The 18864-nt window shown below is 52.0% G+C and overlaps 1 protein-coding gene across 9 annotated transcripts in view; it reads right to left on the bottom strand.

Annotated features, from left to right (window-relative positions):
* Positions 1 to 18864, bottom strand: part of HECTD1 (HECT domain E3 ubiquitin protein ligase 1) — a 424699-nt gene that overhangs the window by 161548 nt on the left and 244287 nt on the right. For all 9 annotated transcript variants that reach the window (XM_078659397.1, XM_078659396.1, XM_078659400.1 and 6 more), the window contains exon 24: positions 12635 to 12811. In XM_078659397.1, coding sequence (XP_078515523.1) covers positions 12635 to 12811 — 177 coding nt within the window. The remainder of the gene's footprint in view (positions 1 to 12634; positions 12812 to 18864) is intronic.

Raw genomic sequence — 18864 nt, 5'->3', positions numbered from 1 at the left:
TTTCCATGTCAAGAACTGAATCTCGCATGAATGTAGAGGCTCAAAAGGTGGACCCATCAGCCTGGTGAGGACCACATTAAGGTTCCATACAAGAGCTGGCGGGGTCCTGGGAGGAATGACTTGTTTCAGTCCTTCTAGAAAAGCTTTAATGGCAGGCACTCTGAAAACCGAGAGATGCTGCCTGTTCTGGAGATAAGCCGCTATGGCGGATAAGTGTATCTGAATGGAAGCATATGCTAGATTACATTTGTAAAGATGTAACAAATAACAAATGATGTTGTGAGTAGATGCATCTAGCGGGTTGATGTTGTGTTCCGCACAGTAAATGACAAACCGCTCCCATTTTGCTGCATAGCATGCTCTGGTGGTGGGCTTCCTCGCCTCCCGTATGATAACCATGCAGTCGGGAGGCAAGTTAAGGTAGCCAAATTCTAAGACCTCAGGAGCCAGATCGCCAGGTTGAGCTGTTGCGGATCTGGGTGCTGAATGTCGTCATGGCTCTGTGTCAAAAGTCTGGGTGTGAGGTGCAGCCTTTGATGCGGTACCACGGAGAGTTCTAGAAACGTGGTGTACCATGGTTGGCGTGCCCACGTTGGAGCAACCAGGATGAGTGTCATCGAGTGTTGCCTTAGCTTTCGTGCCACCAGCGGTATGAGAGGTGCTGGGGGAAAAGCGTACGCAAATTTGCCGGACCAGTTCATCCATATCGCATTGCCCTGCGACTGTGGGTGCGGGAACCTGGCGGCAAAGCTTTGGCATTTTGAGTTTTCCCTTGTGGCGAACAGGTCTATCTCTGGATGACCCCACTGCTGGAAATACGGGCGGAGTACTGATGGATGTATCTCCCACTCGTGCATTTGGTGGCTGTACCTGCTGAGCAGATCCGCCATCTGATTGTCCTTGCCCGGGAGGTGTTCCGCCATGAGGAAGATATTCCTCTGAATGGCCCACTTCCACATGCTCTGAGCCAGATGAGACAACCTGTGGAGAGTGTGTACCTCCCTGCTTTTGAATATAGTACATGGCTGTCATGTTGTCCGTCCGGATCAACACGACTTTGTTGCACAGATGTACCTTGAATGCCTTCATCGCCATGAAGATTGCCATCAGCTCTAGGTAGTTGATGTGCATCTTCTGTTGCTGCGTTGTCCATAGTCCCTGCACTGTGTAGTGGAGTACATGAGCTCCCCAACCCTGGAGAGATGCGTCCGTGGTTAGGATGATCTGTGGAACAGGCTCCTGGAACGGTCGGCCCTTGCAAAGGTTGTGTGGATTCCACCAATGCAGAGAGTTGTATGCCCGACCGGTCACCAACACTAGGTCGTTCAACTGTCCTTGAGCCGGATTCCACTGATGTGCCAAGCACTCTTGAAGCGGACGCATATGTAGTCTCGCGTGCGGGACTATGAAAATGCAGGAGGCCATCATGCCTATCAACTGCATGAACACTCGTGCCGGAAGCGAGTGTTGCGGTCTGAGTTTCTGGATCAGCGACTGAATGCTGTCGATCCTCACAGAATTTGGCTGAGCTGTGGCTGCCAGAGTATCTATTGTCACGCCCAGATACTGCCGCACATGAGCTGGCTGAAGGTGCGACTTTGGATAATTCAGTGAGAATCCCAGATCGTGAAGAAGGTGAATGGTGTGGGACATGTTGGCAGCGCACTGCTGGGCCGACTTTGCTTGGACAAGCCAGTCGTCCAGATAAGGGTAGACGTGAACGTTCTGTCTCCTGAGGTGCGCAGCCACCGTCGCCAGGCATTTTGTGAACACCCTGGGCGCTGTGGTCACTCCGAAAGGGAGGACTTTGAATTGGTAATGCTGATTCTGAATGGTGAATCTGAGGTATTTTCTGTGTGATGGATGTAGTGGAATGTGAAAATATGCGTCCTTGAGATCCAACGTTGCGAGGAAGTCCCCTTGATTGAGCAACGGAAGAACCTGCTGCAGCGTGAGCATGTGAAAGTGTTCTGAGAGAATGTACTGGTTTAGGGGCCTGAGATCCAGTATGGGTCTGAGGGACCCGTCCTTTTTCGGGATTAAGAAGTACAGGGAGTACACTCCTGAGCCTCTGTCTTCCACCGGCACGAGCTCGATTGCCCCTTTTTGCAGCATGACGAGCACCTCTTGCTGCAATAAGTGCAAATGCTCTGTTGACATAGGACGGTGTCTTGGTGGGATGTTGGGTGGAGTGGACGTTAACTCCAGACAATAACCATACTGGATAAGTTTTCTGACCCACCTGTCCGTGGTGATGGATTTCCAGACTGGCAGGAACTGCTGTAGTCTCCCCCCCGACAGGTGTTGTATGGTCGGGGGGCAGTGACAAGGAGTCACTGTTTGTTGGTGGCGGAGGATCGGGAGTTGTTGTTTCCACGACCTCTGCCCTTGGTGCTGTTGCCATGATAACTGCCTCTACTCTGCTTGTTGTGAGAGGTCTGCGCCCCACCTTTAGTGTACTGTGCTTGCGGTGACATTTGGCCTCTGGATACACCTCTATTGCTTGAGCAACGAAAAGTACTACCCCATAACTGCTGGGACTGGAGAGCCACCATTGACTTTGCAGTCTCGGTGTCTTTCTTTATTTTTTCCAGGGTGGTATCCACCTCAGGTCCAAATAAGTGATCAGGGTTTACAGGCTGATTGAGGATGGTGGTTTGGATTTCCGGTTTGAACCCGGAGATTCTGAGCCAGGCCTGACGCCGCAACATCACACTAGTGTTAATGGCCCTGGCCGCGGCGTCTGCTGCGTCCAGTGCACATTTAATAGAAGCATTTGAGATGAGCTTCCCTTCCTGAATGAGCATCTCCGCAGCCTCTTTATACTCTTCTGGCAAGTGTTATAACAGGGTCTCAAGTGTATCATAGTGTGCCCTGTCATATCTGGCCAAGAGTGACTAAGTGTTTGAAATACGTCAGATATTGGCCGCTTGAGCCGCCACCCTCTTTCCTGATGCTTCTAGCACAAGAGTCCTTGTCAGGGGGAGGAGCATCACCAGTAGTTTGTGAATTAGCCCTCTTCCGGGCATTAGAAACAACTAGAGAGTCCAACGGCAACCGGCCCTTGATGTAGGTAGGGTCGCCAGGTGCCGGCTTATACTTCTTCTCAATCCTGGGGTTTATAACCCTGGCATGTGTGGGTTCCTTAAAAATGTCTGCAGCGTGTTTTAAAACACCCTTGAGCATTGGCAGAGTCTTGACAGTCTTTTCAGAGGTGGAAAAGGTATCGAACAGGAAGTCCACTTCAATAGGGTAAGCATGCAGCTGGACGTTGTGATTTTTAGCTGCCCTCTCAATTAGAGCATTAAATGCCGCAGAATCCTCAGTAGGAGAGGTTTTGACAGTATATACTTGAGTGTCCGGGCAGTTTGTGGATCCCCCGGGTCTCCAGCATCTGCCCATGAGTCGTGGGGATCCTCTGGATCAGTGTCTGCAGGGAAGTTGTACTCCTCATTGTCCCCTTCCCCAGCCTCCACATCTGAGTAAGTGGGTGAGGGCTGTTCAATGTTCTGACCCCGTGGATTAATAGGTTCAACCAGAACCGGGGAATCCGTAGAAGGCTTTTTCCTTTTTAAAGGAATTGTGTAGGACTCCATAGGCTGTGCCGGCGTGATCTTTCGCTTGTAGAAGGAAAGTTTACCGGTGTCGGCGTCGATAAATTGTTCCAACTGCTCCTCCAGTAGGGGTTGTCGATGTTTTGTGCTCACAACGGCCTGAGGAGGCTTCGGCCCCGTGGACACTTTCATGGTCGCGCCGTCGACCGTCCTGGGCGCGAACACCTTCGGCGCCACTTTCGGCGGCAGCGTGAACTGGATCGGCGCCGTCGACTTTGGTGTTTTGGCAGCGGGCTTCGGGGTGGAAGTATCCTTTGGATCGACCGCGGAAGCCTTGTTTCTGATGCGTTGCAACGAGTCCGACACCTGCTTCGTGAAGGATGCGGACGGTTTCGTCGACCCGACAGGCGTTCTCGGTCCGCCAGCATGAGCTGACTCGAGTGTAACAGTACTTTTGGCCTTTTCCGGCCGATGAGCAGGATCGACAGCTTTCGGAGCGCCGTGTCCTCTGTCCGTGTCGACGGGCTTTGGCGCCGACGGTTTCGGGTCGGCGGCCTTGACAATCGGTTTTGGTGCCCCGGTCTTCGGCTCTACGCCCTTGAGCGACTTCGGCTCGACGCCCTTGAGCGACTTCACCGGATCGACAACCTTCTTCGGCTGCCCCGACATGTCTGAAGACGAGGAGGCGACCAGAGCGACAGACGTCTTCTGTTTCGACGGCGTCTCTATTACTTTCGGGTTTGCCGAGACAGAAGCTTTCACTTTCGGTTTCGATTTGACCAATGGCGGCTCCGTAGAAGTGTCCGTAGCCGGGCCCGTAGGCGAGACCGTGGATCCAGGTGCAAGATCTTGGGTAAGGCCATGTGGCGATCCCTCGACCTGAGCCTTAGTTATTGTTCGAACGGGGCATAGCTCTTCACCTGAGCTATCTTCCGTGGCCCCATAGGCCTCATTGTCGTCTCCTACCTAGTCGACGACGTCTTCTGTGTCGAGCATTTCGACGTCTGCGTCGTAGTCGGAGTCTATTTCTACCGCTGGATTCGAAATCGGCTCTTGATCTTCCTGCTCGTCTGCTTCATCCCCTTCGAAAATGTTCACCGGGGCAGGGGCCGTCTGCTGGGCCTCCTGGCGCGCCACGTGCCGAAGTCGAATCGTCTTCTTGGAGCGAAAACGGGAACAAGCCATACAGTTGGCTTCATCGTGATCCGGCGACAGGCACTTGTTGCACACCGGGTGGACTTCAATGTGGGGATACTTCGAGTTGCACACGGGACATCTCTTGAATGGTCTGGTTGCGTTGACTGGGCCTCGAGCACCGAAGAGCCACGCGACTCCTCTGGATGTCCGACTCGGGAACTGAGCCGGAACAGAACTGGGCACCGAACGCAAGACAATACCGACGCTATAGGAAAAGGCCTTCGGGCCTTAAGGAAAGTTTATATCTATTCCGAACTGGAGTGATCAAATATGCATCCGAACGAACACAATGGCGGGAAAAAACAATCTGGGGATGGAGTCGATGCCCATGCGCACTGTAGTCCAGGGGAGGAGCCACCTATCTTGTGATACTTCGAAGACCCTTCCAGGACAACAATGTGCAATCATACGGACCCCACACTAGGCGGCGATCTATGCTTTAGATATGAATTCGGTACAAAAGGGATGCTCGTTTCCGGTCCAGGGAAGACATGGCTTGGCAGTTCGGACTGGACTGTTCCCACGAGGCACAGGGTCAGACTGATTTGCATATAGCCATGTCTGAACTGGGGTGGCTGAGTGAACTAAAGAATGGTGATGGATTAAACCCAGATCAGTTGACTGGGGGTGAGTGTTTGATTTGTTCAAACGCTCCGTCCATCATCCCCTTTTGTATCGCATAGATATGAACTCAGCAGCCCACATGCCTCGAACTCCGTGCTGCTGCCCTTAGGGACTCCCTTTAGTACCTCGGGACCTAGGTGCCAGGGGCACCATTTACTATGGACTTACAGAGTGCTAAAGGTTTTGCCAATGGGGGGAAACAATCGTACAGTTGTGGGAAAGAGCTCTGGCACTGGGGACCTGGTTAGCACGAACCCAGTACACTTCCAGTGGAAATCACATCAGTTATCAAGCAATAAAAGGGGGTGACCATGTTAAAAAGGGCTACCTTCCTACCGACGCTCTAAAATAACCCCTGGGAAAGAATTGCTGGCCCCGGTCAGACATGGAGGCTTCAGGGGAGGTGATCTTTGAGCCTCCATGGTAAGGGATGAAAGGAACTGCGGGGAGAGGGTGTTTGCAGTGCTGCCATCACTTTGGCTGTCTCAGTATCTATAGCTTGGTTCACTATGTACCAAAGAGGTGCTCGCCATCAAAGTGCATGTTCAGCAGATTTTGCTGAGCTTCCAGCTTAAAGCCAGCGATACAGAGCCATGTGTGCCTGCATAGCAGAATGCTAGAATACACCACTCCTGACCCCGTTTTCTATGCTCTTCAGGGAGCTATTGGAGGAGCTCCTCCATTTCGCCCCAATGGGCATGATCATATCGTGCATGATGTCTGACAGAATTAGGAATGCGCCAGTGTTTGGTCGATTGAGCGGTCACCCGTTTACCTGTCACATATATAAGTTTGATTTCCTTATCTGGTGGCAGAGCATCCCTGCCGGTCTGAGTTGGCTCGCTTACTGGCAGAGGTGATTTCCAGAGAATCGGGTGGAGTAGACCGTGAATATAGATGGGGTCAGAAGAGGAAACATATTTTTAATCCACTCTAGGTGTTCTAACCCTAGCCGGACGGGTCTATAAAAATGTTAAGGGTACGCAACAACATGCTCTTGAGCATAGGGAGGTACTGGGTGGAGTGATGAGTGGACGAGAGGCTTTTGAAGAGGAATCTCTTCTCTAAGGGCTCAGTATGGAGAACCATATTATAGAAGGAGACGGCCCTACCAATGAGAAAGGATGTGGAATCATTCGGAGTGGATAGGTCTGCAGGGTAAAGGTCTACGTCTGTGTCCCCAGGTAGGTCTACATAGTAGGAGTCCTATTGTACTGAGACTGCTATTACACACATAATTGACGATGCCCTCCAAATCCTTGATCAAAACGATACCTGCCTCCTCATCCTTCTTGATCTGTCCTCAGCATTTGACACAGTCAAACACGAGAACTTACTCGAGTTGTTAAATACCAGAATGTATGTATGTATGTATGTATTGCGACTTATATAGTGCACGTATCACCCGAAGGCATCAAGGCGCTTGCCTTGGGAACCCGTCCTGGCTTTTCCTTGCGAGATAACCCCTACTGGGTGTCCCCAGGGTGAAAGTCAGGCATCCCGCAGCGGGTGGGCCGCCGTAGTGGAGATTAAACAACTATTGCCCAGAGTTGCAGCGTGGGACCCCATGATTAGATTAGGCACCGAGGCGAGAATTATCGAGTCCGTGGACATTTTGGGCTCAGGACCCAGCCGCGTCGGGAATTGAACCCTGGTCCCGGGCCAGACCTCTGCATCAGGGTCTGCCGCTCTAATCAGTGAGCCACACTCCTCCACTGTCCCAGAATGGGCCTATCTGGGACAGTTCTCAAATGGTTCACTTCCTTCCTACATAACCGGTCTCAGAAATTCAAGAGCAACAACCTGATGTCCCCACCAGTGCCTGTAACACTAGGCGTCCCACAAGGATCTTCCCTTTCTCCAACATTGTTCAATCTGGTCATGGAACCTCTCACCACCCTGCTACAAGCATCTAATGTACACTTTCACATGTACGCAGACGACACCCAACTATACCTGAAATTACAATCCCCCAATGACATCAAACTTCTTAACTCAGCGCTCAGAAACACACAATCATGGCTTGCCGATAATCACCTCAAACTCAATGCCCTGAAAACTCAGTTCCTGCTGATCTCACATCCTGCGAAAAGCTCCACCTCTCAAACCTGGCTTAAGCACCTAACTGCACTCAATGTCCAACCTACCATCGTGGACTCAGCGAAATCTTTAGGCATAACACTTGACGCCAATCTCAACATGCAACGGCATATCAGCAACGCAACTAAGGGAGCTAATTTCCAAATCAATACCCTGAGGAAACTTAAACCCTCCCTCCCAGCCAAGGACTTCCAAACTGCAGTACAAGCCCTAGTCATTCCTCGCTTAGTCTACGGTAGCGTCGCCCTCTGTGGACTCCCCCCTATCTACAACTGCACCCCTGAGAGCCTCTTTGAACGCTGCTGCGAGACTTATCACTGGATCAAAAAAACACTCACATATTTCCCCTGACCTAAAATCCTTGAACTGGCTGCCTTTTGAGGCCAGAATACATCTGAAAATTGCATGCATGACTCAAAGGGCTATACACCACAGCTCACCCGGTTACCTTACTCAGAAGCTTAGGGGAGAGGAGGTGGCCTAACGGCTAGGGCGCTCGACCTCGGACCTGGGGATCTGGGTTCGAGTCTCGGTAACGACGCCAAAACCTCCTGTGATTCTGGGCAAATCACTTAATCTCCCCGTGCCTAAAATGAAAGTAACTGGAAAACTTAAAAAAAAGTAACGTTACTCGAAAAATATGTAAAGCGCTCTGATACCTGATTCGGGTCTAGTTCGCGCTATATAAAACTCTGCAAAAAAAAAAAAAAAGCTGACAATTTCTGGTGGCTCAAGATCCACTAGAAGTTCAAAGAATCTCCTTCTGAAACCTCGTAGATTCCGGAAGGAAAAAACATATAAGCGCTCCTCAGGAATGGCACCCAGGATCTGGAATTCACTCCCTCCAGAAATCAGACTTATCACCTCCCCTACATTCTTTAAGAAAGAAGTAAAAGATATCCTCATGGCTAAATTCACCTGAACATGTACCTAACTTTGGAACTTTTTGAGACTCCTGACTATTTGTAATACTTGTTTATCAGATTGACTATTTGTATTATTGTTTAACTGATTGTTTATGCTCCCTCTTTTATCTACCTTATTTGTACTACCCATTTACTACCTCAACTATCTTTTGCTCAAAAGCCTGTTAATTGCTCTCTTGTTTTTACTACCCCCTTGTTGTAAAGCGCTCTGATATCTGCAAAGATCTTGTTCGCGCAATATAAAACTCTCAAAATAAATAAATAAATTGGTCACCCTGTGAGGGAGTATCAAATGTAACATCACCTCTCGCCCACCCACGTCCACCCTTGGCAGTGTGTGGAGACCCCTAAGATGTAATGTCAACGGGGTCCTCTGGAGAACCAGGTGGAGAGGACTGAGGAATAGTATAAGGTGATGGTGGAGTACAGGGGTAAGGGGCTGGTAAGCCTTATCTTCTTTCTTGCGTAGTTTTGCAAGAACCATAATGTCCAACATCTCCTCGAAAGACAGCTGACGTTACGAGGGTGGAGTTGCACGGCCCGAAGGTAAGGCAAGGGTGAGACCCATTTGGGAATGGATGACTAGGTGTTTCTGCCTTGAGTCGAGCTGCTCCTGTATCTTATGGAGAATTGGCTTGACTGCAACGGTGACGAACTTGCTGGTTGACGCCGAAGTCTTTAACTCTGATGGTGCAGTCACGGCATTGAGGTTCCGGTCGGTACTCTGTGCGGTTGTCGGTGTGGGCAGTGCCAAAGCAGTCAGTCTCTAGGCTTCTGCGGAGCCAAGCTGCAGCTGGGCAGGGAGTCCGAAGCGGTGTGTCAGTGCCAACCATGGCCCGAAGGCAGTGGTGGTCTGAAAGGTTTTCAAGAGTGGCTGACTGCTATTTGGTTGAAAACTGCTCAGGATGAGTGCAGTGTTGAGGGGGAGCCGTACTCCTGGACTGCTGTGCTTGTGGAAGGTCCTCGATCAACAGGCCAGATCCAGGACTTTCACCAAGGTTTATTTGCAGCAGACAGTTTTGGGTGTCCCCCTCAATGTAATCGGGACCCTAAGAGGCCAGGGGTGTCATCACCGCCCCATCGCGACTTTTTGAATCGACAAGCGCTACTGTCAAAGAGTCTTTTTGCAGCAGAAGAATGTATGAGTTGATTTTGATTTGTTGCGCACAGTGTTGTAGGAAATATGTGAACCATTTGAGGACGGTGCCATTGACACCAAAGTGAAACTTCAGAGATTCAAGTAGGGCTGGGTGATTAACGGTATCGAAAGCCGCAGATAGGTCAAGCAGTATTAGAAGGCAAGCATCTCCCTCGTCTAGGGATCTGTGAATGTCATCCAATATCTTGAGCATGGCAGTTTCAATACTAAAGCCTTTCCTGAAACCGGATTGGAAGGTGTCAAGAAGGGAGAATTTACGTATATGATTATTAAGTTGTTGCAAGACACATTTTTCCAACGTTTTAGCTCGGAACGGGAGGTTGGAGATAGGTCTGAGGTGGTTGATGTCATTTGGGTCAGCCATGGGATGGGTGTAATTTGACCTAGCTGGAGGGCGACTGGTACATAGCCCGAGGAGAGAGAAGTGTTGATGATTAGAGTCCAGAATGGGGCAATGATGTGGCTGAGATCTTTGACCATCGTGGATGGGAGGGGGTCCAAGGTGTGGGCCGAAGGTTTTAAAGTCGTGATTATAATTTGCATATAGCCAGGTTCTGAACTGGGATGGTGCAGTGAGCTAAAAAACGGTGATGGATCAAGCCCTGATCTGTTGACTGGGTAGGAGTGTTCTGATTAACTCAGATACTCTGTCCATCACCACCCCCTTTTTGAAGTGATTATATTGAAGACATCCGATTCAGTCAGGGTTTGAAGTCAGCCCAGTTGGCATTATTTTTCAGCTAGGAGTGACTAAGGTTGCCTTTAGTATCTGTAGGGGTTGTTTGGTTGAAGATGGGATAACGAGGGGTAGCTGTTGTGGGTGGAGGTGGGTTGCTGCAGGTGGTGAGGACGTAGGGAAGAGTAGAGACTTGTAGGAAGAACTGCTCAATTTTGGAGACTGTCAGAAAAAAAGCTACTGATTTCTTCACAGCCTTCATTAGTGTCGATTATTACTTGAGGGGGCAAATGCGAGGTTTGGCTTTTGATGATGTAAAAGAGCTCCCTGGGTCAATTCTTTGCAAGGTCCAATTGGTTGTGGAAGAAGGAGGTTGTTTCTTGTATGAAAGCCTGGTTGTTCTAAGAAATGCTAGGTGTTTTGTTGGGTTTTATCTCCATGTCCTTTCTGCTTGTCTGAGAGGTCTTCTTTTACAGTTTAAATCAGCATTAAACCACGATTTGATGTTGTTGATCTCAGTTGTTTTAGTTTAGGTCATTTGTCAGGGAGTCAAGTTTCTATTCCATCCCAGACAAGATCTGTGTGAGAGGGGGATTGCAGCTTTCCACATTGTGAGCGGGAGGATGTGATTCAAGTCCAGGGAAACGGAGCAGAGCGTGTATTTAAAGGGGAGGGTTCCTTATAATTTGGACTAAGTTTGTGGATTGTCCAGGGGGTTGAATGGGGTCATTAATGGTAGGGAAGGGCGCGTCTGCATAGAGTTCTGGTGAAGCCGGATTAGCGATTGGGCTCGAGTAGCTAGGATTTTGGTGACCTCCGTTGCAATTAGGGACAGAGGATCAGCAGATTATGGAGGGCACAGGAGATGTCTCACCGGTGATCGCTTGAGTGCTGCGTGTGACGGAGGGGGAGGTAAGGTTGCAAGTCAGGGCAGGGGGGGGGACTCCAAGCAGGAAGGTGAATAAGGCAGGGGGGGCTCGGTTCTGTGGCGAGTGTCAGAGGTCAGGGCGGTGCAGGTGTGAGGGACAGATCACTGACTAGTGAGAGGATTGAAAAATAAAGTGTTGATCAAACAGGGAGAAGGGAGGGTCGGTCGCTGGTATATGATGGATTCCTATCTTGAAAATGGAAATATCAATGTCACCTCTAAAGGATGGAGAGGGGACCGTCTTTAGTTTTGTTCCCTAGGGTATCTTGGTAGACTTGGTCGCTTGAAGTTGGAGAAGGAAGATGTTTTTCCATGTATCTGGGCGTTTAGAATAGAAGACAACATTAGTTTTCTTGGTGCCATTTGTCAAATTATTGTAGGTATCCGCAATTAGAGTCTCCGAGTGTTGTTTCAGTAATTTGTGTTTTTCTTTTCCTCATTCTTTAAGATATTCGTAGGGTAGTCAATAGTCCATGAGCTAGGGCCATATCTAACCAAAGTAGTGTCGAGAAGATTGTGGGGAGAATTTTAAGAGACATTCGAGTCTGATCTCCACGTTTCTCATTACTGAAGATGTAGCCATTCTTCCCAGCACTGGTGGCAATGCCAGGTGTCCACATTAAAAGTGGGAATGCTTTTTAGGAGGGAGGGGGGATAATGCACTTTGGGCAAGGAATCAAGGGGCGACAGATATTTGAAGACACCCTATGCTATGCAATTAACCATGGAGTTTCACCCAGAATCACAGACCGCTGTAAGTTCGGAAAGAATGCAAACCCAAAGTGCCTTTAGCATCAATCTAATGTCGATAGTCCCGATACTGGTGGCAGTGCGTATGTGCTGCGTGGATGGACAAAGGAACGGGTAATACTGCACATCAGCAATCAAATCAAGTGCCTGTTCTCATGTTACCCATGCTCTCATCCAAAGCAGGAGGCAGCCAGCAGTCAATAGTGAAACAACTTCCAGACTGTCATCCTATAGGAGGTACAACAGCGAAATGAGGACTCATCTCAACCGGAGACTTAGCTCTGCAGGTTCCAAGCTGTAGAACGGTGCTCCATTCACACCACTTAACACACGGAGTATGTAAACTGGACGTACACTGACCTCCCAGGAAGTGCTCGTGTTACTAGATGCTCTTCTCTATAAACGCCAGGCACATTCATACAGCATTAACCCTTGTTCACTGCGTCTCTGGTATTACATATTGCAAAGCAGATGATCAACACTGAGTCTCACTTGTACTACTGAACAAGCCACACACTCACTCGACATATTGCAGCTTGGTCCTCTCCGTGTTCTCGCACTGCTGTAGTAAAGGAGTCAATCACTTGCTCACTATAGTGCAGCCCGCATCCACTAACATGACAGTGCCCACCCAGTGACACTACATGCGAAGCACAGCGTTCCATCATATTAGAGCATGCCCTCCCCAGTGGTAGTAGACAGAACAAAGTGTGCACTTACCGTTGTGCAGCTCTCCTGTCACTGTGCCCTCCCCCTGCGAACTCCCATCTTGCTCCCTCCACTTCCAGTCGATGCCGCGTATCACACGTGCGCCAGGCACCATGTACTTGAGCACCTGGGAGCGCACAAGCCGCCTCTGGCGCCGCAGGTTGGCTTCCGCTTCCTTGGCTGCTTTACCTAGAAGAGACACAGGGGTGACGGTAAGTAACACAAGCAATGTCCATTGGAGTGCAGTGAAGACTATGAGAAGAGAGACTCCACGTAACCCACCGATGTCAGGCTGCCAGTGGCGCTCAAGGGGAGAGGGCTTAAGCTTCAGAAGGTCCAGTGGAGGCTGAGTTCACCAACCAGGCGGACTCGGATAATGGACAGCTTCCATGAACTACACAGAGAGCAGGGCATCACTCAGTACAGGACGGTGGAGGTATGCCTCTGCTGACAAACTGAAATAGATCTCGATCACACTAGGTTTTTAATCTTGTCCTATGACCCCACCACTAAAATGTGTGGGTGCTTAGAGACAATCTTAAATCAGTTTTCACTCTGCACACAAAAAAAACCCGCTCCACTGTAATCAGGCGTCGCAGCACAGCCGGGAGGCATTCGCCCCCTCAGGTGGGAACCCTATGATGAAACATGTCACCAAGTAGGTTGGTGAGTGAGGGTTCTTCTTAAAAAGTAATTTTTTCCTTTTCAAGCTAATACAAAGTAGTAAACATTTCTGGAATAGCTGCTTTTTTGTTTGTATTATTTTTGGGAAACCAGGAGCAGTTCCACAAAAACCTTTCTTTTTGTTTGATTTTACAGTGTATACAGAGCAAGCTTTATTCAGCTACCTCACGAGCGGCGCTCTCCCAGGCTTTACCCAGCAGAGCTCTCCCAGGCTTTACCCAGCAGAGCTCTCCCAGGCTTTACACAGCAGAGCTCTCCCAGGCTTCACCCAGCAGAGCTCTCCCAGGCTTTACCCAGCAGAGCTCTCCCAGGCTTTACCCAGCAGAGCTCTCCCAGGCTTCACCCAGCAGAGCTCTCCCAGGCTTCACCCAGCAGAGCTCTCCCAGGCTTTACCCAGCAGAGCTCTCCCAGGTTTTACCCAGCAGAGCTCTCCCAGGCTTTACCCAGCAGAGCTCTACCAGGCTTTACACAGAGCTCTCCCAGGCTTTAACAAGCAGAGCTCTCCCAGGCTTTACACAGAGCTCTCCCAGGCTTTACCCAACAGAGCTCTCCCAGGCTTTACACAGAGCTCTCCCAGGCTTTACACAGCAGAGCTCTCCCAGGCTTTAGCCAGCGGAGCTCTCCCAGGCTTTAGCCAGCAGAGTTCTCCAAGGCTTTAACCAGCAGAGCTCACCCAGGCTTTACACAGCAGAGCTCTCCCAGGCTTCACACAGAGCTCTCCAAGGCTTTAACCAGCAGAGCTCACCCAAGCTTTAACCAGCAGAGCTCTCCCAGGCTTTACCCAGCAGAGCTCTCCCAGGCTTTACACAGCAGAGCTCCCACAGGCTTCACCCAGCAGAGCTATCCCAGGCTTTACACAGCAGAGCTATCCCAGGCTTCACATAGAACTCCCCCAGGCTTTACACAGCAGAGCTCTCCCAGGCTTCACCCAGCAGAGCTCTCCCAGGCTTCACCCAGCAGAGCTCTCCCAGGCTTTACACAGCAGAGCTCTCCCAGGCTTTACACAGCAGAGCTATGCCAGGCTTCACCCAGCAGAGCTATGCCAGGCATTACCCAGCAGAGCTATCCCAGGCTTTACACAGCGGAGATATCCCAGGCATCACCCACCAGAGCTATCCCAGGCTTTACCCAGCAGAGCTCTCCCAGGCTTTACCCAGCAAAGCTCTCCCAGGCTTTACACAGAGCTCTCCCAGGCGTTACCCAGCAGCGCTCTCCCTGGCTTCACCCAGCAGAGCTCTCCCAGGCTTTACACAGCAGAACTCTCCCAGGCTTCACCCAGCAGAGCTCTCCCAGGCTTCACCCAGCAGAGCTCTCCCAGGCTTTACACAGCAGAGCTCTCCCAGGCTTTACACAGCAGAGCTATGCCAGGCTTCACCCAACAGAGCTATGCCAGGCATTACCCAGCAGAGCTATCCCAGGCTTCACCCAGCAGAGCTATCCCAGGCTTTACCCAGCAGAGCTCTCCCAGGCTTTACCCAGCAAAGCTCTCCCAGGCTTTAAACAGAGCTCTCCCAGGCGTTACCCAGCAGCGCTCTCCCTGGCTTCACCCAGCAGAGCTCTCCCAGGCTTTTCCCAGCAGAGCTCTCCCAGGCTTCACCCAGCAGAGCTCTCCCAGGCTTTACCCAGCAGAGCTATCCCAGGCTTTACCCAGCAGAGCTAGCCCAGGCTTTACCCAGCAGAGCTAGCCCAGGCTTTACCCAGCAGAGCTAGCCCAGGCTTTACCCAGCAGAGCTATCCCAGACATTACCCAGCAGAGCTCTCCCAGGCTTTACCCAGCAGAGCTCCCCCAGGCTTTACCCAGCAGAGCTCTCCCAGGCTTTACCCAGCAGAGCTCTCCCAGGCTTTACCCAGCAGAGCTCTCCCAGGCTTTACACAGAGCTCTCCCAGGCTTTACACAGAGCTCTCCCAGGCTTTACACAGCAGAGCTCTCCCAGGCTTTAGCCAGCAGAGCTCTCCCAGGCTTTAGCCAGCAGAGCTCTCCCAGGCTTTACCCAGCAGAGCTCTCCCAGGCTTTACACAGCAGAGCTATCCCAGGCTTTACCCAGCAGAGCTGTCCCAGGCTTTACCCAGCAGAGCTATCCCAGGCTTTACACAGCGGAGCTCTCCCAGGCTTTACCCAGCAGAGCTATCCCAGGCTTTACCCAGCAGAGCTATCCCAGGCATTACCCAGCAGAGCTATCCCAGGCTTTACCCAGCAGAGCTCTCCCAGGCTTTACCCAGCAGAGCTCTCCCTGGCTTCACCCAGCAGAGCTCTCCCAGGCTTTACCCAGCAGAGCTCTCCCAGGCTTTACCCAGCAGAGCTCTCCCAGGCTTTACCCAGCAGAGCTCTCCCAGGCTTTACCCAGCAGAGCTCTCCCAGGCTTTACCCAACAAAGCTCTCCCAGGCTTTACACAGCAGAGCTCTCCCAGGCTTTAGCCAGCAGAGCTCTCCCAGGCTTTAGCCAGCAGAGCTCTCCCAGGCTTTACCCAGCAGAGCTCTCCCAGGCTTTACACAGCAGAGCTATCCCAGGCTTTACCCAGCAGAGCTGTCCCAGGCTTTACCCAGCAGAGCTGTCCCAGGCTTTACACAGCGGAGCTCTCCCAGGCTTTACCCAGCAGAGCTATCCCAGCCTTTACCCAGCAGAGCTATCCCAGGCATTACCCAGCAGGGCTATCCCAGGCTTTACACAGCAGAGCTCTCCCAGGCTTCACCAGAAGAGCTCTCCAAGGCTTTACACAGCAGAGCTCTCCCAGGCTTTACCCAGCAGAGCTCTCCCAGGCTTTACCCAGCAGAGCTGTCCCAGGCTTCACCCAGCAGAGCTCTCCCAGGCTTTACCCAGCAGAGCTCTCCCAGGCTTTACCCAGCAGAGCTAGCCCAGGCTTTACCCAGCAGAGCTAGCCCAGGCTTTACCCAGCAGAGCTAGCCCAGGCTTTACCCAGCAGAGCTATCCCAGACATTACCCAGCAGAGCTCTCCCAGGCTTTACCCAGCAGAGCTCCCCCAGGCTTTACCCAGCAGAGCTCTCCCAGGCTTTACCCAGCAGAGCTCTCCCAGGCTTTACCCAGCAGAGCTCTCCCAGGCTTTACACAGAGCTCTCCCAGGCTTTACACAGAGCTCTCCCAGGCTTTACACAGCAGAGCTCTCCCAGGCTTTAGCCAGCAGAGCTCTCCCAGGCTTTAGCCAGCAGAGCTCTCCCAGGCTTTACCCAGCAGAGCTCTCCCAGGCTTTACACAGCAGAGCTATCCCAGGCTTTACCCAGCAGAGCTGTCCCAGGCTTTACCCAGCAGAGCTATCCCAGGCTTTACACAGCGGAGCTCTCCCAGGCTTTACCCAGCAGAGCTATCCCAGGCTTTACCCAGCAGAGCTATCCCAGGCATTACCCAGCAGAGCTATCCCAGGCTTTACCCAGCAGAGCTCTCCCAGGCTTTACCCAGCAGAGCTCTCCCTGGCTTCACCCAGCAGAGCTCTCCCAGGCTTTACCCAGCAGAGCTCTCCCAGGCTTTACCCAGCAGAGCTCTCCCAGGCTTTACCCAGCAGAGCTCTCCCAGGCTTTACCCAACAAAGCTCTCCCAGGCTTTACACAGCAGAGCTCTCCCAGGCTTTAGCCAGCAGAGCTCTCCCAGGCTTTAGCCAGCAGAGCTCTCCCAGGCTTTACCCAGCAGAGCTCTCCCAGGCTTTACACAGCAGAGCTATCCCAGGCTTTACCCAGCAGAGCTGTCCCAGGCTTTACCCAGCAGAGCTGTCCCAGGCTTTACACAGCGGAGCTCTCCCAGGCTTTACCCAGCAGAGCTATCCCAGCCTTTACCCAGCAGAGCTATCCCAGGCATTACCCAGCAGGGCTATCCCAGGCTTTACACAGCAGAGCTCTCCCAGGCTTCACCAGCAGAGCTCTCCCAGGCTTTACACAGCAGAGCTCTCCCAGGCTTTACCCAGCAGAGCTCTCCCAGGCTTTACCCAGCAGAGCTGTCCCAGGCTTTACCCAGCAGAGCTGTCCCAGGCTTTACCCAGCAGAGCTCTCCCAGGCTTTACCCAGCAGAGCTCTCCCAGGCTTTACCCAGCAGAGCTATCCCAGGCTTTACCCAGCAGAGCTATCCCAGGCTTTACACAGCAGCGCTCTCCCAGGTTTTACACAGCAGAGCTCTCCCAGGCTTTACACAGCAGAGCTCTCCCAGGCTTTACACAGCAGAGCTCTCCCAGGCTTTACCCAGCAGAGCTATCCCAGGCTTTACTCAGCAGAGCTATGCCAGGTTTTACACAGCAGAGCTCTCCCAGGCTTTACACAGCAGAGCTCTCCCTGGCTTTACCCAGCAGAGCTATCCCAGGCTTTACACAGCAGAGCTCTCCCTGGCTTCACACAGCGGAGCTCTCCCAGGCTTTTCCCAGCAGAGCTCTCCCAGGCTTTTCCCAGCAGAGCTCTCCCAGGCTTTTCCCAGCAGAGCTCTCCCAGGCTTAACACAGCAGAGCTCTCCCTGGCCTTACCCAGCAGAGCTCTCCCAGGCTTTACACAGCAGAGCTCTCCCAGGCTTTACACAGAGCTCTCCCAGGCTTTACACAGCAGAGCTATCCCAGGCTTCACCCAGCAGAGCTCTCCCAGGCTTTTCCCAGCAGAGCTCTCCCAGGCTTTACACAGCAGAGCTATCCCAGGCTTTACACAGCAGAGCTCTCCCAGGCTTTACACAGCAGAGCTATCCCAGGCTTCACACAGCAGAGCTCTCCCTGGCTTTACACAGCAGAGCTCTCCCCGGCTTCACCCAGCAGAGCTCTCCCTGGCTTAACCCAGCAGAGCTCTCCCAGGCTTTTCCCAGCAGAGCTCTCCCAGGCTTCACCCAGCAGAGCTCTCCCAGGCTTTACCCAGCAGAGCTATCCAAGGCTTTATACAGCAGAGCTCTCCCTGGCTTTACCCAGCAGAGCTATCCCAGGCTTTACCCAGCAGAGCTCTCCCTGGCTTCACCCAGCAGAGCTCTCCCAGGCTTTTCCCAGCAGAGCTCTCCCAGGCTTCACCCAGCAGAGCTCTCCCAGGCTTTACACAGCAGAGCTCTCCCAGGCTTTACACAACAGAGCTATCCCAGGCTTTACACAGCAGAGCTATCCCAGGCTATACCCAGCAGAGCTCTCCCAGCTTTACACAGCAGAGCTCTCCCAGGCTTTAACAAGCAGAGCTCTCCCAGGCTTTACACAGAGCTCACCCAGGCTTTACACAGCAGAGCTCTCCCAGGCTTTACACAGCAGAGCTTTCCCAGGCTTTAACCAGCAGAGCTCTCCCAGGCTTTACACAGAGCTCACCCAGGCTTTACACAGCAGAGCTCTCCCAGGCTTTACACAGCAGAGCTCTCCCAGGCTTTACACAGCAGAGCTCTCCCAGGCTTTACACAGCAGAGCTCTCCCAGGCTTTACACAGCAGAGCTCTCCCAGGCTTTACACAGCAGAGCTCTCCCAGGCTTTACACAGCAGAGCTCTCCCAGGCTTTACACAGAGCTCTCCCAGGCTTTACCCAGCAGAGCTCTCCCAGGCTTTACACAGCAGAGCTGTCCCAGGCTTTACCCAGCAGAGCTCTCCCAGGCTTTACCCAGCAGAGCTCT

This window comes from Lissotriton helveticus, chromosome 9, assembly GCF_964261635.1.
Source record: "Lissotriton helveticus chromosome 9, aLisHel1.1, whole genome shotgun sequence".
NCBI classification, from domain to species: domain Eukaryota; kingdom Metazoa; phylum Chordata; class Amphibia; order Caudata; family Salamandridae; genus Lissotriton; species Lissotriton helveticus.
Note: the sequence above shows the minus strand (reverse complement) of the source record. Positions and strands in the feature narration are given on the sequence as shown.